Here is a 25,535-nt window from a genome sequence, read left to right on the forward strand (position 1 = left end):
GCTAGTGACAAGAGAGGAAAGAAGTATAATGAGAAAGATAGTAGTTCTTACTTTAATCGGTATTGCTTGATAAGGGTTGGACTGGGGTTTTGGGCTCTTTTCATTTTGTTGGGATATTGATGACACTTGTCTATCATTTTTAAGATTTGATCCTTGATTGTGGTATTTTCCCTACTCCATGTTGAAGGATGTTTTAGACTTGTTTTGGTTTCTCTCTCTCTCTCTCTCTGTTGTGATTGCTCTCAATGGTTGGCCTCTGGACTCCATGTGAGGATAGTGCATCTTGTTATGTGTGCTTTAGGCTCAGTTTGGAAGGAGTGCAAATCCAAATATGTTGAGTGCAAATACATATAAAATAATACAAAATACAAGGTTTTGTACTCTACATATTTGCATATGTACTCCTTCCAAACTGAGCCTTAGTGTGTCTTTCCTTAATCAATCAGCTCATGCTTGTTTTGTTTTGTGGAATAGCTTCTGTTGTTTCTATGTAGGGTATTGTGGAGGTTGCGTTGGTATCTCTTTTTATAATATATAGGCTTGGTCCTCCCCTGGTGCATACCTCTTGTGTACTATCATTTATTTCTTTCCCTTCTTGTGTGCGTGTATATCTCTGTATTTTCTGTTATAGATCAACAACAAAACGTCTTTATTTTTCTCTATTGTTGTCAGTGGTGAGGGTGGGCCTTGGCGCAACAGTTGGGTTGTTCCATTGTGACCTGGGCGACCAGGTTTTGAATCTTAACAGCCTCTCTGTGTATTTGCAGGGGTAAGGCTGCGTACATCTATCCCTCCCCAGACCATGAATTGGTGGAGCCTCTTGCACTGGGCTGCCCTTTTTATTTGGCAATGGTGGGAGGATGACATTTAGTTCTGAGAACAGGATTTATAGTTACTATGGACATACCTTTGCATTTTAGTGGAAATTCTCAAAGAACCATTCAACCTAAAAGCTTAAGCTGTTAAGTGAGGCCCTTGAATAGGTTTTATTCTCTAACATGCCCCCTCACACGAAAGCCCATTGGGCTTGAAGCGTGGACAGCACAGGCCCACCTATACCTTGTGCTGAAAATTAATTATAATGGGGGTGATGAGAAAACACTAGGTCACTTGGTCAAAGTGGCTCTGATACCATCTCAAAGAACCATTCAACCTAAAATCTTAAGCTGTTAAGTGAGGTCCTTGAATAGGTTTTATTCTTTAACAGAAATAATGGTCATTTTTTTCCAATCCCTATAAATCCTGCAAATTTAGGACCAGGCTGAGGATAAATGGGTTAGAGTTCTTTTGTTAATGGAAAATTGGACTCTTAAACTTTGGAGATTGCCTGCAAATAGTTTGATATGGTTAAAGGCATAAATGCAACTTTTGTGTACTATTTCAGAAAAGGAGGGTGTGCTTTTAATTTACTGCTCTAGCCTACAGTCCTCTGCTGCCATCTGTACCAATAGCCACAATGCTACCTATTCCAGTAACCATAAGCTATACTTAGGTTTTAACCTCTGAATCTGCTCCATATAAGAAATTTGAAATTCATAATTCATAATTTGATTATTCTATCTCGCTTGACTGGTCATACTCTCAGCAAGTAACTATGGTCCAATCACTATTATACATATACTTCTGTTTAATAATATCCAAATTTCTAGCAAATGCTGGTTTATGTTTTTAGTAGCATGTTCTCATGCTATCTGCCTGTTTAATGAGATTTAATCCAAAGTTGAATTCCTTAATGCTTACAGTCCAGATGAAACAGTTGTCTCTGCTTATTACTCCTTGGAGTATGTGGAACATATATGTGCAATATTGGAGATCATACCTGTAAGTTCCCTTCTGATTTTTAGTGTTGAAAAACATTCTTGTATGTGTCATTCATCGTTGTATTTCTTATGTACATGCATTTTTATCCAGTATATTTTACATGCTGTTTTCATGTAATTTATGAGATGAGAAAAGTTCTTTTGATGTTTTTGCATGCTTTCCCTGAAAATGTTGCACGTGCAAATAATATGTATTCTTGTTATTAAGTAGAGCATAAAGTTTGTCATTGAGCCTTTTTTTTTATCAATTTTCTTGTTTATTATGTGCAGGTGATGCTGTTTAGAATACTTGATGATAGTGTAACATTCACTATACAACCATTTCACCAACTGAACCGAATAGAAAGGGATAATCTTCAAGATTTTATGCAGGTAAGCATTTGGTCATTTTTTTTGAAAAGTAAATGTAAAGGATTGTATTGTGGATGAAATGTGTACTCAAAATACGTGTAACTCCATCTAAGGGAATGAGATGTATAGTGGAAAACATACACTGCTGAAAAACTTGCAAGTATACCCCTATTATTTACACATTGACAGATCTCAAGGAGAAACAAACCATTTTGCTGAAATCATGAAAGTTGAACCGAACAAAATTCTGCCAAATGCACTCCAACCTAATGATATTTCTTTCTTCTTCTCCTATCACAGGTTGAACAGAAGAATCTGTTCCTTTCAGTCCAGACATTCCAGCATAAGACAAAAGGCACAAATGTCCAAAGACATCCCTTTTAATTGAAAGCTTTAGATGGTCAATCAACCATAAGGAGATGAAGTTCTCTAGAAAACACCCAGTTCAATCCAAATAACTACAGAAAATATGATCTATTTGGGGATTCCTTTGGGTGACAATCCGAGAAATAGTAGGTTTTGGAACCCAGTTGTTGAGAGATTCACTAAAAGATTGGCCACTTGGAAGAAAAGCTACCTATCTTTGGGAGGTAAGATTACTTCGATCTGGTCTGCCTTAGTTAATTTTCCGGTGTATTACCTGTTGGTGTTTAGAATTCCAGAGGGAGTGAGCAGTAGATTGGAAAAACTGATGAGGGACATCTTATGGGAGTCAGGAGAGGAGAAGATGGATCAGAGTTAGTTGGGAGGTGGTGAGTAGAAGTAAGAAATTTAGTGGCTTAGGTGTTGGGAATATTTTGAAAAGGAATGTGGCTCCGATGGGTAAGTGGTTGTGGAGATTGCCGATAGAAAGGGACAAACTTTGGGCTAAGGTGATTGATGTAATCTTAGTTATGTGCCGTAAGGGCACTTTTGTCTTTTTATGTTTTTATTTTTTATTGACGCCCTAACATATAAATACAAAGACTGGCACCGCCAGACATACTTTTTGGTCTCAGTCGTCTCTTCTCTTCCTTCTCTTCTATCTTCTTCTTCTTCTTCTTCTCTACTTCACTCTTGATCGTAATCATGGTATCAGAGCAGGACAGCGCTCTATAAAAGGCATCTTATCTGATCGAAGGTCTTGCCAATCACATACCTGGACTGAGAATGGGGAGAACAAGTTCGACCTTGCACTGAGAATTGTTGGTGGACTCGATTCTATCCTTTTTTAAACAGAAACTGAAAAGAAAATCTCTCTCAGAGATGGGCAGATGATTGACTGAACTTTTATAGAGGTCGGTGGTTGTTTTTCTTCTTCTCTCCCAATCTACTCTGGACTGTAACTTTCAAAAGTCAGTCGAACTGATCAGGAACCTAGATTGAATTGCTTTTTTTCATTGGTTCTTGGTATTGTTACCAAGAACATCCTAAAATCTGCCCTAGTCGAATGGTGTGGGCTTGTTTAATAACTTCCTGTGGGTTGGTGAGTCGGTGATCCAAAACTGTGAGGGTGAAGAACCTGTGTAGGTCACGTGTGACCTGGTTCAGATGGAGAAATACATAAGCAGAATTGTAGATGTTATGTGTTGCTTAAACTGGCCCTTGTGAGGTCAGTTAGACCTGTAAATCTGTGACAGCAGGTTTTGTGTTACTATGACAGCAATTTGTTTTTAAACCTTACAGTGGGGGCTGTGTGTTTGTGAGTGTGTGGACTGCGGGGGAAGGGTTGTAGGTCTGAAACTTATGATAGCAGCCTTTGTTATGGCCTCTGAAGACTGTGCAACCTCTGAAACTTCTTTCAACCAAGGAGGAATGAACAACAGTCTTGACTCTATGACCTTTCCAACAACCATTACTCCCTTAGATGACAGAAACTATTTGACGTGGTCTAAGGAGATGTTGCTGTACATCACAGCCCGGGGTAAGGCAGGGTATATCAATGGAAAAGTGAAGGAACCTAGGACTGGTACTGCTGAATATGATTAGTGGGACCAGGAAAACTGCATGATTATGTTATGTCATGGCTTTTGACTACTATGCTACAATCAGTTAAGCATAACTTTATGTGGGCTGAGAGAGCCAAGGAAATATGGGAACAAGCAAGGTCAACTTACTCCTAGCAGAGATACTAGGCTAGAATCTATCAATTGCAAGCCGTCTACAACATTAAACAAGGGGAAAGAAACTTATCCACCTACTATTCTGACCTCACATCTATCTGGAAAGAGTTAGATTACTATCAGAACATTGAGTGGGAGAGTGAAAAGGATGCTGAAGAAATAGTTGGTTAGCCACGAGTGTGGGGTTCCATACTCGCATTCAGGCTCTAGTGTGTGTGGTTTCATACCCACACCTAGTTGTTTCTAATTTTTTTTATTGGTAGTTTCTAATTTCTTTGTAGTAGTTTCTAATTTCTGTTATTAGAAGTTTGTAATTTCTGTTAAGTTGGGCTGGCTGGCCTTATTGTTTCTATTTTTTATTTATTTCCTATTCTTGTAAGGATCCTAAAAGCTATAAATAAAGTAGTGTATGGGGCAGCAGATCATTCACCACTGAACCTCTTCTTTCTTTTCTCCTCTCTTCTCTCTCTCTCTCTCTTTCTCTTTCTCTTTCTCTCTTTTCTTCTCTTCAAACCTGTAATACAGTAAACAGTTCTTCTTCTTCTTCTTCTTTCAAGTGATGCCAAAGCCTACAAACAGTTAGTGTCACAGTAGTGGGTGTTTGCTTTTTTGTTAGGGCTTAATCCCATATATGAACCCATTCGAGTTCAAATTTTGGGCAGCAAGGATCTTCCTTCTGTCCAAGAGGTGTATGCTTTGGTTCAATCTGAGGAAAGTAGAAAATCTGCCATGAATCCCCCTGAGGGGAGGCCATTGCTTTAGCCCAAGAGATGATACCAATTCAGCAAGAAAGGGAGATGGCCAGAAAAGGGTTGATGATAAGGATAAACTGTGGTGCACTCATTGTCAGAAATCCCGACACACACGGGAGACATGTTGGGAATTGCATGGTAAGCTGAAGTGGGCACAAGACCTAAATAAGAAATCAGCACAAGAACAAAACAAGAAACCAAATCAGGAGAGGTTCACCTCGGCTAACTTGGCCTCTCATGAGTCGCAAAGTAGAGGAACCACTGTGAACTCCCAGGATTGCTCCCCTAGGTCTGATTTTAAGGAAAATATTATCACTGCCTTTCGTGACCATTTGGAGCAATATGGTAGGGCTCTCACACAAGCAGATTCTGGACCCACTCTTTCAACCTCTTTTGCTTCTTCCTCAGATAAATTAGCTTCTGCATTCCATGTGTCTACTGATACCTCCGAATCTCCATGGAGTATTGATTCTGGTGCTTCCAATCACATGACTGGTAAGTCAACATTTTTCCAATCATACACCCTTCTTTCTGGCAAGGATAAAGTGAGGTTAGCTGATAGATCCTATAGAGACCACTGATGTGGTCCCCGTTGTGTTCATATGACTGTAGTTAAGCTGTAGTTAGCAGTTAGTTATTTTAGTTTGTTAGTTGGTAGTTTATTTCAGTTTATAGTTATTAGTTTTCTTTTATTATTTTGCCATGTAAGCAGTAAGGGTATATCAGCCCTCTTACTTGCATTCAAATATTAATATAAATTGTAAGAGTGGGGCGGCTGTTGATTGTCTCGAGTTCTTCTTCTCCTCTTCTCTTTTCTCCTCTTATCCTTTTCTCTCCTTTCAATCTTTGTTTGTTAATTTCTCATTAAACCTAGGACAGATTGTAGTCCTATTCGACTACTTGGTATCAGAGCCAACCTAGAAGTTCTTATGCTAGTCTAATGAGGCCGACTACATGAGAACCTCTTAGGTTTGGAAGTTTCAGAAGAAAGAAGGTCATCGGCTGATTCTTGGAGGTTGTTGGTAGTGTGAGGCTGCTACTAAAGAGATTGTAGAGTCTTGGAGAGATCCAGTGATTAGGAAGAATCAGAAGCAGGTTCAAATCGTCAAGATTAGGGTTCAAATATCAGTTTGAAGGTGGCAGCCAGAGTTTTTTCTTGAAGTAAGTTGTTTTTCTTGAGATCGAGCTAAAAAATATTATTTTTTCTTATTCAGAGAGGTGCGGTTGGGAAATCTCCTCTCTTATGAGTTTTTTAGGGTTTTAAGAGAAAACCCTAAAATTCAAGACTGCTGTTAATTCTGGGCAGTAGTTAGACCTTTTTTTTATTCTAGACTGAGTGTTCTTGTTCTCTGGAGATCTAGTAGAGTTGTTTATTTTTTTCTGGGTAGTTGTCGAACCTAATTCATCCTTCTAGGTTGGCTGTTATCAATTTCTGGGTGCAGTTTCTCTTATCACAGTGATAAAAAAGTGTTTTTTGATTAACATCTTAACCAAGAACCAAGGGGAAGGTGTTTTTGGGGTTGGTGGTTCTGGTAACATATCTGAGAACACCTGTCAGATTACAACTATTAAGTTTGATGGATCAAATTACTTAGAATGGGCCCAATCAGCCATGATGGCCATTGGGGGTAGAGGAAAACTAAATTATTTGTTGGGGGATGTGAAGGAACCAACTAAGGAGGATCAAACTTATGCCAAATGGGTTCAGGAGAACTATTTGGTTATGACATGGCTGTGCAATTCCATGCAACCACATATCAGCTGAAACTACTTGTGGGCAAAAACAACTAAGGAAATTTGGGACATCATGAAAGAGACCTACTCCCAACCCCTTAATGTTTCTAGGGTTTATGAGCTCAAATGTGAGGTTAATAATCTTAAGCAATGAGAGAAACTAGTCTAGGTTTACTTCTCAACCTTGAAATCCTTGTGGCATGAAATTGACCACCTAGAAACAATTGAGTGGGAAAGTCAGAAGGATGCACAAATTTACAGAAAGCTGGTTGAAACTAATAGGGTTTTTGAGTTCCTAGCTGGTTTGAATTCTGAATATGATGTTGCGAGACAACAACTACTAATGAGAGATAATGTGACCCTATCTCAAGCCTACTCCTTAGTGCACAGTGAAGAGAGTAGGAGAAGGGTTATGTTGCAGCATCAACCTTTTGAATCAGCCTTGGCAGCCGTTAAACCTAAGTCTAGGAGGTCTTTTGTTTCTCAGTCTATTAGGTTATGCTTTGGCATAACCGGTTGGGTCATTTATCTTTTAGGTCTTTGAAAAGTTTGTTTCCTAGTTTGTTTGAGTTTGTCTAGATGTCCAATTTGAGATGTGAAAGTTGTGAGTTTGCAAAGCATTGTAGAACAACCTATTCATTGAGTAATAAAAAAAGTAGAATTCCTTTTGACATTGTGCATACCGATGTTTGGGGACCTTATCACATCACTGCTATGGGGGGGGGGTATAGATATTTCTTACTATTTGTTGATGATTATACATGCTTTTCTTGGGTTTGACTTATGCGTTATCGAGATGAGGTTCCTACCTTGACTCGGATATTTCATTAGATGATTTTAACGCAGTTTGGGGTCAAAATAAAATTTTTTAGATCCGATAATGCAAAAGAGTACTTTGCAAAACCATTAGCTTCTTATTTGCTTGACCATGAGATTATCCATCAGAGCACTTGTCCTCATACACCTTAGTAGAATGGGGTTGCTGAGAGAAAGAATAGGCACATATTGGAGGTGGCTAGAAGCATCATGTTTAACTCCAGTGTGCCTATACGTTTATGGGGAGATGCCATTCTTACAACGATATATCTCATCAACCGAATTCCTTCACGGGTTTTTGACATGAAACCTCCATTCACTCTTTTATATCCTGATAAAGAGCTGTTTACCATTCCCCTTAAAACCTTTGGTTGTACTTGCTTTGTTTAGACTCTTGGCTCTCATCGTTCCAAATTTGATCCTAAAGCCTTAAAATGTATTTTCATTGGTTATGCAGAAACTCAAAAAGGGATATTGCTGCTATGAACCCACTTCTAGGAGGAGATTTGTTTCTATGGATGTCACTTTCTTTGAGGATGTACCCTATTATCCTAGGGTTTCTCCTCAAGAGGAGAGTAGTGAGGTTGGGGTTAACTCATCAGAAATTCCTTTACTTGTCCCATTGAGTGAAGAAGGATGTAATGGGGAGGGTTGTCAGAGGTGCCAAGATTTGAGAGTCTATCACAGATGGTGGAGGCAGGTTGATTTCGGTCATCAGCAGTCCAAGCCAGCCCAATTATTTCTGCGGATCCAGATCTAGGTACCACAGTTCCTTTATCTAATATTACATATGAGATACCTTTCACTGTCGAGCCTTCACCACCTATTGATGAGTCCTCACCTCCACTGGATGACCTTGACCTCCCCATTGCAGTCCGTAGAGGCAAACGCTGTTGCACCACATCCACAACCCATTGCATTTCCCAGTTCTTGTCATATGATCATCTGTCTCCCTCTTACAAGTCCCTTCTTGCGTCCATTGCTGATATTCCCATTTCCAGAACAGTGCAGGAAGCCTTGTCAAGTCCTGAGTGGAAGGATGCAAGAAGAAGTTTACATATAGTTGCCTCCTTGATTTTATAGTGCAGAAACAGGAAAGAAGGTTTGCCGGGTGAACAAAGCCTTGTATGGACTAAAACAGTCCCCTAGAGCTTGGTTTAATAGATTCAGACAAGCTCTTGAAAAGTTTGTCTATGTGCAGGTTTAGTCAGATCACACTTTGTTTATTAAGAAAGTGGATTCTTCCTTAACCATGCTTGCTGTATATGTGGATGATATTGTAGTGACAGGGAGTGATAACAGTGAGATTGAGTCTCTTAAGCAATTCCTTCATCAAGAGTTTGAGGTAAAAGGTCTGGGAGAGCTACGATACTTCTTGGGTATTGAGGTAGCTAGGTCCAAGATGGGATTTTTGTTTCTCAAAGAAAGTATGTTCTTGATTTGTTGGAAGAAACTAGAAAGTTGGGTGTTAAGCCTATTGACACACCTATTGAACAGAATCACAAGATTAGTGTAGAGGGCGGAGAGCCCTTTGAAGATAAAGCTGTGTTCCAACGGTTAGTTGGAAAACTCCTCTATCTTTGTCTCACACGACTGGACATCAGTTATGCAGTCAGTGTTGTTAGTTAGTATATGCACTCTCCTAGAACTGGTCACCTACTTGCAGTTGAGAAGATATTGGCATATTTGAAGAGGTGTCCAGGTAGAGGTGTACTATTCAAGGATAATGATCACATGAAGATAGAAGTTTACACAGATGTTGATTGGGCTGGGTGTGTTGATGATAGAAGGTCTACCTTTGGATATTGTGCTTTTGTAGGAGGTAATCTTATCTCTCGGAGGAGTAAGAAACAAAATGTTGTTTCTCGTTCTAGTGCTGAAGCTGAATATAGGTCTATGGCAAATGGTGTGGCTGAAATACGATGGTTGAAATTACTATTTGATGAGTTGGTTATTGCTTATGAGAAGCCCTTAATGTTATACTATGATAATCAGGTTGCTATTAATATAGCCCATAATCCGGAACAATATGACAAAACTAAGCATATTGAAGTGGACCGACATTTTAGAGAAAGGGTTGCATCTCAAGAAGTGTGTCTTGCATATATCACCTCCGACATGCAGCTTGTAGATCTTCTCACCAAGGCTGTTTCATGGAAGAAGTTAAGAGGCTGATCTATGCAAGTTGGGAATGACAAACATCTATTCCCAACTTGAGGGGGAGTGTAGAGACCACTGATGTGGTCCCCACTGTGTTCGTATGACTATAGTTAGATTGTAGTTAGCAGTTAGTTATTCAGTTTGCTAGTTGGTAGTTTATTTCAATTTATAGTTATTAGTTTTCTTTTATTATTTTTCCATGTAAGTAGTAAGGGTAATTCAACCCTTTTACTTTCATTCGAATATTAATATAAATTGTAAGAGTGGGGAGGTTGTTGATTGTCTCTCTCTCTTTTCTGAATTCCCTTCTTCGAGTTCTCCTCCTCTCTTTTCATTCTTTGTTTGTTAATTTCTCATTAAACCTAGGAAAATTCGACTACTGATCCTTCTTCTCCATTGCTGGTTGAGGATCTATATCTTTGTCGTTTGGTTTACCTCTATCAAATGTTTTACATGTTCCAAAACCGCCTATTAATTTGCTATCTATTAGCAGCATTACACACTCTTTGAACTGCTCAGTAACATTTTTTCCTCAATCTTGTGTATTTCAGGATTTGGCCTTTGGGAGGACGATTGGTAAAAGGGAGCATGGTGAATGGTCTATATGTATTGGAGAATAAAGTTGATCTTGCGGCCTCAGAGTCTTTGAGTCAGTCAAATAAGAGTCAGGTTACTTTGTGGCACAATTGTTTGGGTCATCTGTCCTTTGAATTTTTGAAGTACTTGTTTCCAGAATTGTTTAAGACTGTGCCAGTTAATGATTTTTAGTGTCAAGTGTGTCAGCTAAGCAAACATTGTAGAACTTCATTTTCTTTATGTAATAAAATATCAGATGTTTCTTTTTCCATTGTGTATTCTGATGTTTGGGGACTTGTAAATATTCAAATGGAGAATGGCTATAGATACTTCATATCTTTCATTGACGACTCCTCTCGATATACATGGGTGTACCCTATGCATTCTCGTGACGAAGTTCCTAAATTTGTGAAAGTCTTCCAACGTATGGTTTACACACAATTTCAAGTAGAGATTCAAATTTTCCAATCAGATAATGCCAAAGAGTATTTTCATGGTGACTTCACAGAATTTTTTGAAACTTGTGGCTCTATTCATCGTAGCTCTTGTGCTAGAACCCCTCAATAGAATGGGGTTGCAGAGAGAAAGAATCGCCATCTTCTAGAGGTTGCTGATACACATGAATGTTCTCAAAAGGTTCTGGGTGGATGTTGTTAGGACCATAGTTGTCAAGGCAACGCCTAGGCGACGAGGCAGCCTTGGAGGCTCGCCTCGCCCAGTCGCCTAGCAGTTTGTGTTTTCCTTGGGTAAGTTAGATCCCAGTTGCCTAGTTTGGGTGTTAGTGTTTTGTCCATGATTTGTCTCCTACCCGTGGTAAGTTAGATCCCAAAGCCATTGTTTGTGTTTTCCTTGGGTACCCCCTTTGCCAAAAGGGTTATCGTTGCTTTGACCCTATTTCCAAAAAGTACATTGTCTCCATGGATGCTTCTTTCTTTGAAGATGTGCCTTTCTTTACAACTTCTCCTTGGGGGGAAAGTCCAAGTGAGGAGAAACAGAGACAAGTTTTGTTGCATTCTCCTCCTGACCCTCCTCCATTTTGGGTCTTTCATAGATAGTGGTACAAAAGTCAAGGTCGAGACCAACAAAGTTAAATAGACACAAAGCATCCTGAAGCTGTGCAACCTATGCCATCGGACTCTCAGGGGTTGAATCAATCACTGCATCCAGGTACTATTATTCCAGTTAATGTCCCTGAACCCATTTATATTGATACTTCTAATTGTGATCTGGATCTTCCTATTGCTAAGAGGAAGGGTGTCAGATCATGCACCACACACCAGCCAATGGCTCTTTCCTTATCCTATGAGAATGTTTCACCCTCTTTCTGTGCTTTCCTCTTTGCTATTGACAATGTTTCCCTTCCTAAGAGTGTTGCAGAAGCTTTACTTGTTCCTGGGTGGACAAATGCAATGAAGGAGGAGATCAATGCCCTTCACAAAAATGGCACATGGGAGTTGGTAGATCTTCTAGAGGGAAAGGAACCTGTGGGGTGCAAATGGGTATTCTCTGTGAAACATAAGGCAGATGGCATAGTGGAGAGGTACAAGGCCCGGCTAGTTACAAAAGGTTTTTCAAAGGTGTATGGAGTTGATTATGCGGAAACCTTTGCACCTGTAGCAAAAATGAATTCTATTCGAGTTCTCCTTTCTTTAGTAGCAAATCTAGATTGGGAGCTTCATCAATTGGAGTCAGGTAATTCCTTTTTGCCTTGAATTTGAATTTGAGTGATATTATATTCAGAATTCAGACCTGCTAAGATTACAATTACCTGTTTTGTTTAGGGGCCATTTGACAAGTCTTTTTGGGAAAATCTTTTGGTAGCTCTGACAGTCAAAAGACGCATTGAGCTTTTGCATTAAGTTATGAGCAGCCTGAAGCCCATTTGGTTAAAGCGTGTCTTTTCGCGCGAAGATGAATAGAAAAAAGCGCAAAAGTTCCATTTGGAGCTTCTCGAAAATTGCTCATTTTGGGCTTCTCGTGTCTTTTTGGCACATCGGCTTTTGGCGGCTAGATCTACCGCGAACCAAACGGGAAAAAGACCGAATTGCTGTCTGCTGGGCTTGTAAATAGCCGACAGACCGTGCAGAAAGACGCACCAAACAGGGCCTTAGTTAAATTGTAATACAATTCTTCATTACTATGGTCCTAAAATTTGGCAAATTTTATGGTAGTAAAATAAAAATTTCATTAATAGAAAACAAAAAAGAATAGTACAACTGAGAGAAAGTGTAAGATAACACCTTGATACAACTTAGTTGTATATACTCAAAGATACAACATTCAACAATTCAATGGTCTCCCAAAATCTATCTCCAAATTCTAATCTGGATGTCTGAGCAAATTCTGGAAGAGCCAGCACCAGATCTTTGTTCTCAAACAGTGTCCTATTTTTCTTCTTCCATATTTCCCAACAAACTGTTAAAGGAAAACAAGTCCAACAGCCTCCCAATAATTTTCTGGGAGGAAAAATAAGAGAATTAATCCTTCTTCCCTGGTGAAAACTAGTGATCTTTTGATTAAGTTGATAATTTTTAGTAACATTTAGTGTCCTTATCTCAAACTTTGGCAGTTGGATAATGGAATAGGAATCCGTGGTTTAATCTGAGGTTGCATAGAGATGAGCAATCAAGACATAACAATGTAATTCCCCTCTTCCCCTCTTTTATATGCAGGATCCTTTGAATATGGTACCTCCATTTTTCCTATTAAATATGCTAATTTCGGTTGCATCTAACATACATCTTTACAGTTTGCAAGCGTTTGAGATCATTGGTACCATCCAATTTAATGGAGATGTTCTGTAAGTTTGGAATTTATCCCAGAGTATCCATGGTATATCCAATCATTTACATGTCTGCATTTCTACTTGACACCCCTATACTTCCAACTTGAGACTTTTATCATTTATGTTGTTCTCAGCGGACATCTTCAGCACTAGAGACACAGGTAATCAATTAAACCAACAGATGCACTATAAATAAATTCCTGCAGATGAGACACCAAACTATTGTATCTCTTTTGAAAACAGCATATCAATCTAAGCATCCTTGTGACCATAGAAAAACATGAAAATACACCCCTGTGAAACCTAGTTTAACCTTAACTGATTCAGGAGACCCAGGCACCTACCGTGGTTATATGTATGACCTCTTGGTATCAGTTGCAAGTTTGCAGAGTTGAACTCAATTGAAGAGGTAGGCCCAAGTGTCCTCCTTTCTCTGTTACCAACTTGTTATTTTTGGATCAATTAAAGTAAAGGGTGAGTCAAGAGTTTTGGAAGCATAGCATATGCATTTGCTGACCATAACCACTATCATTTATTCTTAATGATAACATTAAAGTAGGGTGACAAGATTACACCTCTGTATTGGTACAATATTTCTACAGCTACCATTATAATTGGGTGATGATCTTTCTCTGGAAATTTGCCCCATTATTGAAAAGTTTTTTTCTTCTTGTTGTTTTTTCCATTCTCTCTCTCTCTCTCTCTCTCTCTCTCTCTTTCATGCTATGTTTCCTTTCTCAAACCACTAGAAGGTTCACTTTGGTTCCTGGTTTTGTAGGTAGATCAACAATTTCGTTTAACAGAGACATTCAATCAGATATCCATTTACTCACAGGTCTGTTAGAGCATTTCATTTATTATTGGGAGGTTATTAAATGCATGTGATGTACATACATTCATATTTTGATAAGTATTTTAATGAGTATGATTGAATTCATATAATAGTATAGAATTATACAGAAAATTATATAAAATCCTCCCCTTTAACTAAAGGAGGAAAATTGTATAGAGGTGTGCTAGAGCAGTTATTTTATGTTCAGTAGGAGAGATGCTTGAATTTGTTATTATTAAAATAACTTAGATGAATATAACATTGTCATTCATATGAGGATGGCACAAAGGATGTGTATGAGAGAAGTGTTTGCTGATTTCTTAGTGGATGACATTTTGAGGGGATGGCTGGAGATTTCTTGGTCTTCCACTAGCAGATAGATCCCTGTGCCTTTCTGTTCCTTCTCCTCTGAAGGAGCCATTAAGTTTTAACCTTGATGGCTGCACCTTTGGAAACCCAAGACCTTCAGGGGTGGGTGCAGCATTCAGATATAATACTGGTGGGATCCTCTATGTTTGTTTGGGTTTGTCAGGTTATGGAATTGCATACAAGACTTAAGTTTTTCGCTTATTGTGCGGATTGTGATTTATGTATTCTTTGGATCAACAGAGACTGGAAGTGGATGGTAATTCTTAGGTAGTTATCAATTGGATGATTGGGGGATCATGGTTTGTTTGTTTGTTTGTTTTTTTTTTTTTTGATAAATAATCATGGTTTGCTATGTCGACATATTTCCTAATATTTTTTGATAAGTAACATATTTCTAATATTTTCATGACGTATTTTCATTACCATGAATACCAACATGAAATATTGCTGGAAATGACATGTTCCCCCAGTGAAAACTACTGGCACTATGTTGAGTACACAAGATAGCATTATAATATGATGAGTTGGAAAAAATATTGTAGATATGTGGACTAGCAATATTATTGCCCACATAATGGAAATGATGACCACTTTATTTGGTTGATCTATTAGAACCATTTGCACTTTCTTTAAGTTTTTCTTGAACTTACTCTATTATGTAGTTTTAACTCTTGAAGTCTACAAGACAATTTTGTAGCATTTTATTTGGTCTATCAACCTTAGTTTCATTGATGGTTTGGAACAAGGAAACAATCTAAAAGGGTGTAATTATGCTTCTTTTTTCATTTCATAAAATATTATTGTATATTTCCACATATTTCACAATGTTGTCACCATGTGTAGAATTTCTAAAATATTTCCATTCGACATGTCCAACGTGTTTCCTACATTTGGATGACTGATATTTCCACCAATACCTTAATCTAGGATGTATCTATTTAGAGTTTTAGACAAATTGGTACTCTATAATTTGAGCTTCGAATTTGTTATATTTTTTCTTCTTATGTATGAATGGCAATGCAGGGGATACTGGCCATGTCTAGAAATCTTCATAATCTCATTCATCTGGTATTTCTTCTATCCTCACAAGAATCATTTCTTCTGAAATATGCTGTTATAATTTTATCTTATTTTTTGTCCTATACATAATTGCTTCTGATATGTTTCTTTGTCATATCTTTATCGAGAAATTTATATTACTTAGGTTGAAAATAGTACACTAAAATTGGATGCCTGAGAACATCAGTCAGCATGTTGTACAGGCCATCTGAATGAAACAAAATGATGCTTATGTTTTACTTTGTGGGTTTGTTGCTCAGCAGAAATCTTCTGCCAAAGAAGAGATCTTAAATTAATTTTTTAAGGACATATATAGAGTGTTAAGTCACATTTTTGTAACCAAAAGATTTAAGAAAACAAAGGATCACTGTTTGATCCTTGGTCCATGGAGGTAATTTTTGGATTGCGGTGTTGAATTTGCTAATTGATTACCCATGGATGTACTGAGTTCTAGAGTATAGCTTCTTCTGTTGATTGTAAGTTTGTTTGGACCCACTTTTGTCACTCAGTCTTGCTCTACACTTATGTACTACATACAAGGATAAATTCTACAGCTAAGATCTGTATGGATGTTGAAACATTAGTTCATATATGTATTATTCCATTTTTTGTCTTAATTATATCTAGTTGTTTTTATTCCTTTTGATTCTTCTCAGTTCTTTGCATATTTCAGGATGTGAAGAGTTGGATTGAGGGGAAAATGCAGGAGGGGCTTTTCAAACAATTTGGAAGCTGGCTGAATTCTTTTTTCATGTCTCCTAGTGGTAGGAACTTTCTTCTGTGGCAAAGAGAATTTTTATATACTTATCTGGAATTCATCTGTATATTGATATTCAATTGCACTAGTGCAGGTCACAGATGGGTTGAAAATTTGATTATAACAACAACCACAAACCACTTGATATTGATGATATAGAAATTTGTCTATATGCCTTCTTGAAGGTTATAACTTAAGTTAAACTGTAGCATACTGGATGATGTCCTGCTATTGGAAGATGGCATTTCAATATCTCCCCAAGGTCAAAAGAGGAAGAACGGTTCACTGGTTATCCCAAATAGAAACCTAAGAACATCAGAATAGAGAAATCTAGAATCTGAGAAGTTGATGCGACTTTCAGTTTATTAATTAAGTTGAAAGAATGGGATATATGTCTATAGGTTTAATGGTGGCATAAGCCACCATGCCCATACTATTTGCCCTGATTTATGTAGGACTCTCAATAGTTGTCCCTAGTACATTTGATCCCCAATTCCCCATTTGCTCCTTGCTTGTCTGGCCAGAGCGTGAGCCATACAATTTGCTTCCCCATGTATCCATGTGACTGACATTTGTTAAGCCAAGCCTTTTGGTGAACCTTAGAGCATGCAAAACTGCCTTCAATTTAGCCCTCGTGGAATGTCCTAGTCCAATTGACCCTGAGATAATGCAATTACAGCCCAATTATTATCTCTATAAACTCCAATGCTTGACAGCCCCGGATTTTCCTAAACTGTATCCATCAAAGCTCAGCTTCACTTGATTTAATGGCTTTGCAATCCAATCTCTAGATATCCAAGTTCAGCTTCACTTGGTTTGATAAAGAAGAAGCAGCCACCTTCCATCCTTTCATAATGCCATTTTTGGAGAATGGAGCAACTAGCAAAGATAACCCAAGGTTTTAACCCAATTCACCATTCTAATAACTGCCTCCTTGGATAACTTATTATCATTAATGATTCTGTTATTCTTTTCTTCCTTTATGGTCCGTAGAGTAGCTGCTCTAGTACATCTGTAGAGTATCTTGCCTCTACATTTAGGTAGATTGAGAAAGTAGGGCAGGAAAATACTACTCAAGTACCTGAAACCAATGAGAGATAGGAACCAATCCCAAATACTAGAAGTGAAACTGCAGGAGATTATTAGATGGACAGTAGTTTCCCCGCTTGCATCACACAAGAAACACTTGTTTGGAGAGAGACACCAATTAGGCCTCCTTTTTTGCAAGATATATATTTTTTTGTTGTTAATAAAGAAGAATAAGTAAGCACAAGAAGAGCAGTGCAAGAAAAAGAGAAAATAGGAAAAGAAACAATACAAGGGCTGTCGGTGTCACATTAAAACATCTCCTTGCATCCACAATGAGAAGAATAGAACTCACCCGTAATCCCTATCAACTCTACCTTTGGCCAAAGAGTCTGCTAGAGAAGGTTCTCTCTGGTTGCTAAGATTCTAGCCTTTCAAATATAAAAGCTGATAAACACCTAGGACCTTCACCCTTATCTCTTCTACTGTACCACCATTATCTAGGAGTCAATCCCCAATCATGAGTGTCCATGAGTCTTAACTTGACAAGATGAGAAAACATGGACTTGCAAACACTTCTACTGGAAAATATATACTATTAAAAAAGATGTTAATTTCTTTGCCGACGCACTGGCTAAACAAGGGGTGGGAAGGAATAAACTATTTTGGCATTAGGCTATGTTGTAAACATGTGATACTGTTTTGGGAGAGTTTATCTCTCCCTTTTTCTTTGTACTTTAATTTTATTTAACGAATTCATTTCAGTTATTGATCAATATATATATATATATATAAAATTGGATCAAGCATATCCAAGTTTAATATGAATAATAAACAGATCATGTTTTCATATCTGATTAATGATTAACCAGATATCCGAGTCTGACTTAAATGAAGTGGATTCAAATTTGAATTGGAATAAATTCAATCCATCTGCTGCCCTAAAGGAAAAACCCTAACTTTCCTCTCTTCCTATATTGACCACTAAACTGCTGCAAAACTCTACATGATTTCTTTCTTAAAGTCGGAGGGAAGAACCAAAAATAGTCAGATCAAGTTGAAATATCTATCATCTCATTCAGGATACTGCAAAAAATTTTCCCAACTTCTTGAAGCATAGCAGTTGGAGATTAGTAGGTTGTAAGTTGTTTGACCATAGGTGTTGTGAGGAGAAACATATAAGGTTATAGGGGCCAAGTAGGTTTTTCCTACTAAATCATGCCATAAAGTGTTGATTTTCAAATGCCTCACCTTCCAATTGAATTGGCTAATCTTTGGTGGGGTGAGAGGGGGTGAATGGTGTGACTCTTGCGCAATGGGCATAAAGCAAAGAAAAAGGGGCACTTGGGAACAATCCATGAGATTCAAAGCTCATGGGTTCAAAGCTCATGGGTTCGAGAATAAGATAGGAAAACGTCCCCAATAGATAGAAAAGGTCAAATATCTCTCCACTCTCATGATAAAAAAAGTTCCTGTTAAGTCTTCGGTTCTAATCAAGCTCCAAAAAAGAAGCTGACACAAAGCAAGATATAGTAAATTTCTCGGACAATTATATGGTATAGGGTCTTGTGAGTTTCTGTTTAGTGGGAGGTTCATCACCACAAATCTTCTTAAAAAAGATACTCTATCCCCTCTTACTGGTTTATACCTGCTGAGTTGAAGGAAAAAGGTAGAAACTTGTGAATGGATCCACCAAATTGGGGTTACACCAAATTGAGATTTGTGGAGATATGCAAAACATTTGGGGTTACACCAAATTGAGATTGAGGGAGACTCTAAATTGTTGATTGAGTGGCTGCAATCTGGTAAGTTGGGAGCCTGGATTTGTAGACAGCCCATAAGGGAAATCCACAATATAACAAGGGAGATCGGTGCATGCTTCAAATGGACAAGGAGATCAGCTAATGGTTTAGCTGACACGTTAGCTAAACAAGGGACTGTGAGGGAGAGTATGTTCTGGGCAGTTTTATAAGAAAGATTACTGGGGGCTTAACACCTACTTAGGGGTTGACAGCTGTACTTAAATCTGGAAAGTTATTTTGATGAAGCTACCGTTTCCCATAAAAAAAAAACTTGTGAATGGATCCTCAGAGAGGTAAATGTAGAATGTCTGTTTAACCCTGCATCCCAGCTGTCAGTCTCCATATGATAAATGCTTTTACCACAGAATACCAGAACTTTCCTACATCCCCATATGATCAATAAGAATTACAGCTGAAGAAACATTCCAGGATTTATAATCAAAACTCTAAAATACATAAATCACTATCCGGGCATGTAGAAGCCTCAATATCATTGGGTCTTTCCACTCTTCTCCTTGATGATCCATTTCAATGAATTAACTGAAGTTGGAATCCACCTGAATGTGCTGTTCATTCCAGAACCAAAGGCATGGACTTCTTGAGTATAATGCCTTGGAGACCACAGACCTTAGGATCTACAGCTCATACATAATATGTTCCTTACCCATACTTGAGAATGCTTCTGATCATCTGACATTGTTGTCTTCAATGGATTTGATATGCTAATGGTTACTGGGTTTTAGTTGTTGGTAACTTATGTCTTGAACACTTATGTAAGTCATATTGAATATACAAAAAAGTTGTTGTTTCTTCGAAATTATAATGAAATAAAAGAGATTTGTTACTGATAAAAATAAATAGATAATAAAATAAAAGATGATTGGATCTGCTAATTGGCCAAATTGAAGTTTTGAGCAGTACAACATTTTGTTCGTTATTAGTTGCTGCCTGGACATGGATATGAGTTAGTATCTACTGCATATCAGGGGATTGATCGGACAAGTCTATGGATAATTGGATATATGACTTAAGCTTTACAATGTGAGAGGGATCTAATTTGGCATATTTGAAAAGGAAGATATGGGTTAGGAGATTGTTGTGCAAATACATACATAGGTATTTGCATACACAAATTTGTGCATGCATGCTTGGGGATGGGTATTAAAGTTTTCTCTTGACTTATCTTGTATGTGTGTTTGTTATATGAATCCTGTTTTGGTACCACTTTAATGCAGTATATCCTTTGTGGATGATCAAAATCTTTTACAAATTAATAATGAAAAATCAGAAAAGAGAAGAAAATGGTAGAAGAAGATAATGGAGTTGCACCTCTCTTTTTGATCAACTATAAAGTCACTCCAAAATCAATTTGAGGCCTTCAATTGAATCACACTAAAGTAGAAAAAACAATTGAGCATAACACCGAAAAAGAAAAAAAGAACAAAAGGGAAATTTTATTCTCAATCTTGTCATTCTCCTTAACCACATTGTTATGGGCTTCATGTAGACTTCTTTCCCTTTGCAACAATCTCATGGACTTCATTTAGATTTTTTTTCCCTATTCTGGAGATTCCATATTACTCTCCAATTCACAAGTATTGTTGGAATAACTTCAACACCTCTCACCTTCTAAAAGCCATATCTGGTTCCACCCATATTTCTCTCTTTCACAATCCTCATTTGACCTTTGGTAACCATGCTATACAGTGATAGGCTCAAAGATTAAACAAGACCTAGATAGAAGTTCTCATTTTGAAGATAAGCCACACTCTGCCCTACATGTTTTTTAGCTCCAACTCCTCCCCTTCTTTCTTGTCCCTCATCACCTCTTCTCTTGCCAACCCCTTTCCTTAACCCTTTCAACGCATTCAAGATCCCTCTCCACCCAAATTCTAATCACTTGACCTCCATTTTCTCCAAATCCACCCTCTCCTTGCTTCTTTGAAAGTGTTTTGAAATGGCTTGAGGAAACATGGAAGTCTAAGTTAAATTGGAGCATCTAGGCAATGCTTCATGATACATATATATTCTACTTTCATTTTTTACTAACATTAGAAGTTATTTATTATGCATGGGTAGTTTGACGGTTTGGAATTCTAATTCTTTTAATTTGGCCCTTTATTTCTATCCACAGTTGAATTGGAAGAACTAGAAATGAAAATGAAGAAGTTGACAGCAAATATCCTTTCACAGTTGCATCTAATGGAGTGTTTTCAGGTGATTATTCCTTTCTGGAATTGAAAGATCTGTAACATTGATTTGTGAATACTCTGTGAAGGAAGTTTTGCACCTTATGGATAAATATGAATTATTTGTGTAAAAATGTGGATAAAACTGGATGGGAAAACTTTGGCAGTTTGCATAAAACAGCCCGGGCTGTTTGATTTCTCCCTGCACATGACACGTATTCACCACCAAATGTCCAAGTAACGCTGGCACTAAAAGCGCCTTTTCAGTTGTCAAAAAAAGAAAATACAATTTATTTTTTTCAAAAAACCCATCCCATCATAATAATGATTTTGACTCCGCAAAAACCTTTCCTGTCCATCCCTCCTATTCTAGGTTTCTTTCTCTCCTCTCTCTCAAGTCTCACCCCACCCATTCCATCGCTGCAAACTGTTGGTGGAGTTTGTTTCCATGCCGAATATGATGGTTGATGGCTCTTCACTTCAATGGGTAATCATTCATTCACTTTGGGCAATCGTTTAATCCCAAATATGACGGTTCTTGCAGGTGAGAACAGAGTTTCCAGACAGCAAGAGAAGGCCTTGATATCAATTTTGAACTATTGGTCAATTATCTCACTGGTGAGAAAGGTTTCTAAAATGACTTGGTAAAGTAAACAGCAAAGTATCCCACTGGTGAGAGCAATGTTGAAAGAAAATCTCCCAAACTGTCGATCAAAGAGAGGACTAACAGATGCCTTCAACAGTGTTGAACAATTGGTCTAGATTTGCACTTTCAAGAACGTTAAACAATATCTTGAGTGATTGAACAATTAACCCGTTCAAATGATTAACCAGCATATTTTGGTGTTGGAAATAAGTTCCACTGGCGTGTTGCAGCAGTGGGAGGGGTGGAAGGGATTTTGGGGAGAGAGGGAGAGAAAGAAACCAGATTGGGGAGGGAAGGGTTTTTGGGGAGTCAGAATCATTATTACAATGGGTTGGGTTTTTTGAAAAAAAATTGTATTTATTTTCTTTTTGACAAATGAAAAGGCAAATTGAGTTTTTAACTCCAGTGTTAATTGAATGTTTGATGATGAATACTTGTCATGCTTGGGGAGCAATCAAACAGCCTGGGCTGTTTTATGCAATTGCAAACAGCCAAAGTTTACCCAAACTGGATTGTTTAAAGGCCAGGGGATACCCAAGCAATTTTCAAATTGTAAGAGGGTAGGTCTTGTGCATTATAACAATTTCGAGGGGCTAATGGTTGGTAAAAAGTGTTATATGGGGGGCAATATGGTTGGTAAAAAGTTTCAACTTATGGATATGCATTTTTACTACTCCAGTCTGCAAAAAGGAGAAAACAAACAGTATGCGAGAAATCAAATATAATGCAAGAGAATTTGTAGATACTTGTATATGGGTCCAGATCAACAGATACTTTGGCTGATTCATTGACCAAACAAGGGGTAATCAGGGAACATATGTACTGGCAGGTAACCACTTGCAGTGTATGCAAACTGAGTACTATGGGGATAGGTAACCGTATGATACATGGATACCTGTACATGCCTAGCATACTGGTGTCGGATAGGATACTTATTAGATATGATACCAGATACTGCATGGAAACTTCTAAATGAATTCTACGACATTAACACCTAAAATATGTAAAATGGTATGTTTTAACTAATTATACTAAAAAAAATCTACAGATGTTAGAAATCTAATTATATATGGTAAAACACAAGTCTTAAGAAATGACATATGACTTCAAAAACTATATATAAACATGATGTAAGCATGTTTGATGGGAATACCCATGCTTTGTTGTATCCATGTCGAGGTTTTTAGTAAATGGATGGTTGTGTCCTCATTTCCATGTCCAATTCATATCTAGGCATCATAGAGATAGCATTAGCTAGCCTAACAAAGAGGGTCAGCTTACTTTGTACATAAAATTATTTTGTTATTACTAGTTGAGTGGCTTGTGCACGTGCAAGAGGGGAGATGAGCAATGGAAAAAATGGAGAGGGGAAAATAAATGGATTAAATTTTTCACTTGGTGGTCTGGATGTGAAGCCAAGGCGAGTATTGACATTATATAGTAAAAACTAACGAAGTCTCCAATTTTATCAATCAAGAGAAGGAGATAACCACAGACAAGAAAAAAAAAACCCTCATCTCCTTTTAATTTATCTTTTCAAATAGCTACTTTTGATCTATATGAATAAGAGTTTTAGTTAAACTAAACACCCAAAATTTTTGTGTTTTACACCACAAGACATTCAGTAAATTTGTTGTTATTAATACAGGAATAATTTCCACCAAAATTTGACATATTTTTTTAATTTTCTGAATTATTACATATACTAAATACATCAATTAATCAATTTTGATACATTCAATTTTTCATATGGCTTAGATGATAATGCCATAGATGTGCTCTTTGTATCAAAATGGGATGTACCCCAAAGTCGGAATCTGAAGCAGTTTTTCTAGCATTAACATTTCTTGTTTCAATGGCCTTAAGAATTGAATTTTCAAGTTTTTTTTTTGTTTAGGGATTGGGGACTTGTTAATGTTTCAATAGAACTGTGGTCATGTTTCAAATATTTGGTGACTTTATGCTAAAAGTTGTTAATGTCTTTATGCTCACTAGATAATCTATTATGTTCACAACCTGCAGGATCTAATTCATTCACGTGTGACTCATATTTGGGAGGAAGCATATGCCCAGTTTTTGAGATATTGTGTACAGATTGTATGGATAGTAATTTTTTTACTGGATGGTGCATTTGTTTTCTTGATTTGCATGTATTAATTGAAGATATAATTTGAAAACTCAAATTTCTTTTTTTTTTTTCTACTTTTATTTTATATTTTGTAGGAATGTGATAATTATTCTAGTCAAAGAAATCCCGAGTCAATGGTTGCATGCGTGCAAGTGGACTCAAATGCACAAACATTTTTGGGTAAAATTTTGTTATCACAATTTCCTATTCTTTTACTTTTCTTTTATGGTGGTCTCCATCTATTTCTAGGTTGCTTAAATAAATAAATTGCTTCAAATTAATCTGACAGAGGAAGATTTCCACTACCTTTCCGTCCCCATCTCTTATCACTCCACCTATACCTGAGGGACCCAGATTGCCATAAGAACTTACATCAAATTCATCTTAAAGTTATGAATTATTGGTGGGGCCCAACTCTCATGAACCAATGCCTTTGGGGAAGAAGAATCTGCAACTACCTTCCAATTCTCGTAATATCATCTAAGGAATAGTTCTTGAACATGCCCAAAGTTTTTAACCAATGTGCAACCTTAGAAGTCATACTCTCTATTAGCTCTTCCTCTGATTTTTCCTTGAAAGATTTGGGTATTTCTTTCTTCTCAAATTGCTCAAACTACTTCTGCCCTTGTATAGCTCTCAACATTGTTTTTCCTCTTTTCTTTTGTTGCCTCATGAAATTCGTATTAGAGAGACCTGCAACACAAGGGGCTGTCCACCTGCAACCAAAGAGAGAAGAAAGCCACCTCCAAATGTAGGATGTAAAGAACAGGAGATTAATAAATGGGAAGCAATCTCACCATAGTCAAAATGGAGAAACCATATATTAGGGGAAGCAATCCCAGCAGTAGGCCCTAACACTGGGCTACACGCCTACACCAAACCTCTTTAGCTGGAAAAGGTACTGCCTGAGTTGAAGAAAGAAGAAGGGCATCAGAGGAGGCACATGAGAGCAACCCGGTTGGAGAGACAGACCACCCTTGACTATTAGTCAAAGAGGGATCCTAATCAACATTACTCAAAACCGAGATTTTGTGAGATAATAATAAATAAAATGTCCTGGTCAAGTGGGAGAGATTGCTTTTTTCTCTTCTCCACTTTGGCAGTCTCTTTTTGCCTAGCTGAATACTCCAACTTTTCTCCTTTATTTTTATATGTTTGTGACTGGAGCTTGTAGAGTTATCTTTAATTGTCACAGATATCAATTTCAATAGGGACCAGGCACTGTTAATATTATATGTAAATGTGCTATAAAATATGAGTAATGAAGGGCCATTTGTCTCGATAAGCAATGCCTTAAGCTGCAACATGAAGCACAAGTTCATTATACATATGTACTTTCTTTCTGTATTTTTCCTTCTTTTCATTTCATAATGAATGTAAATAGTCCATGTTCTTAGCTTATAGCTCTTTCTGTCTTTTAGTTGTTTGGCTAGGAGAAGGGAAAGGGTGTATGGAGCTTTAGTATTTGTAGTCTTTTTCTTGATAAGCGGTAAAATGATTATATTAATAAAGAAAGGAGGGCGAGGAACCCTCAAACATGTACAAAAAGAAGTACCTGTCACACTGCACAGAACATATACCTCCAGTCCCAATACAAAAGGATAAAAAAATAAGAGAAAGCCAATTGTCAG

At 37.5% G+C, this 25,535-nt stretch overlaps 2 protein-coding genes across 18 annotated transcripts in view; both read left to right on the forward strand.

Moving 5' to 3' along the window:
* Positions 1-25,535, forward strand: part of LOC148853344 (uncharacterized) — a 122,565-nt gene that overhangs the window by 30,614 nt on the left and 66,416 nt on the right. For 16 of the 17 annotated variants that reach the window (XR_016112760.1, XR_016112765.1, XR_016112755.1 and 13 more), the window contains exons 11-18: positions 1,743-1,821; positions 2,091-2,192; positions 13,875-13,931; positions 15,321-15,365; positions 16,030-16,120; positions 21,076-21,158; positions 23,799-23,873; positions 24,000-24,084. Coding sequence is in view for 5 of the 17 variants with exons in the window: in XM_088983663.1 (XP_088839789.1) it covers positions 1,743-1,821; positions 2,091-2,192; positions 13,875-13,931; positions 15,321-15,365; positions 16,030-16,120; positions 21,076-21,158; positions 23,799-23,873; positions 24,000-24,084 (617 nt within the window). In the remaining 12 variants the exon portion in view is untranslated. The remainder of the gene's footprint in view (positions 1-1,742; positions 1,822-2,090; positions 2,193-13,874; positions 13,932-15,320; positions 15,366-16,029; positions 16,121-21,075; positions 21,159-23,798; positions 23,874-23,999; positions 24,085-25,535) is intronic. The other variant, XR_016112758.1, reaches the window with a different exon arrangement.
* Positions 11,287-13,083, forward strand: LOC148853345 (putative mitochondrial protein AtMg00820). Its single transcript, XM_088983669.1, has 3 exons — positions 11,287-12,003; positions 12,881-12,951; positions 13,061-13,083. Exons 1-2 carry the CDS (start codon positions 11,436-11,438, stop codon positions 12,886-12,888), a joined length of 576 nt encoding a protein of 191 aa, XP_088839795.1. The 5' UTR covers positions 11,287-11,435; the 3' UTR covers positions 12,889-12,951; positions 13,061-13,083.

This window comes from Nelumbo lutea, chromosome 4 (assembly GCF_056320005.1).
Source record: "Nelumbo lutea isolate HS-2025 chromosome 4, American lotus-T2T, whole genome shotgun sequence".
Lineage (NCBI taxonomy): Eukaryota > Viridiplantae > Streptophyta > Magnoliopsida > Proteales > Nelumbonaceae > Nelumbo > Nelumbo lutea.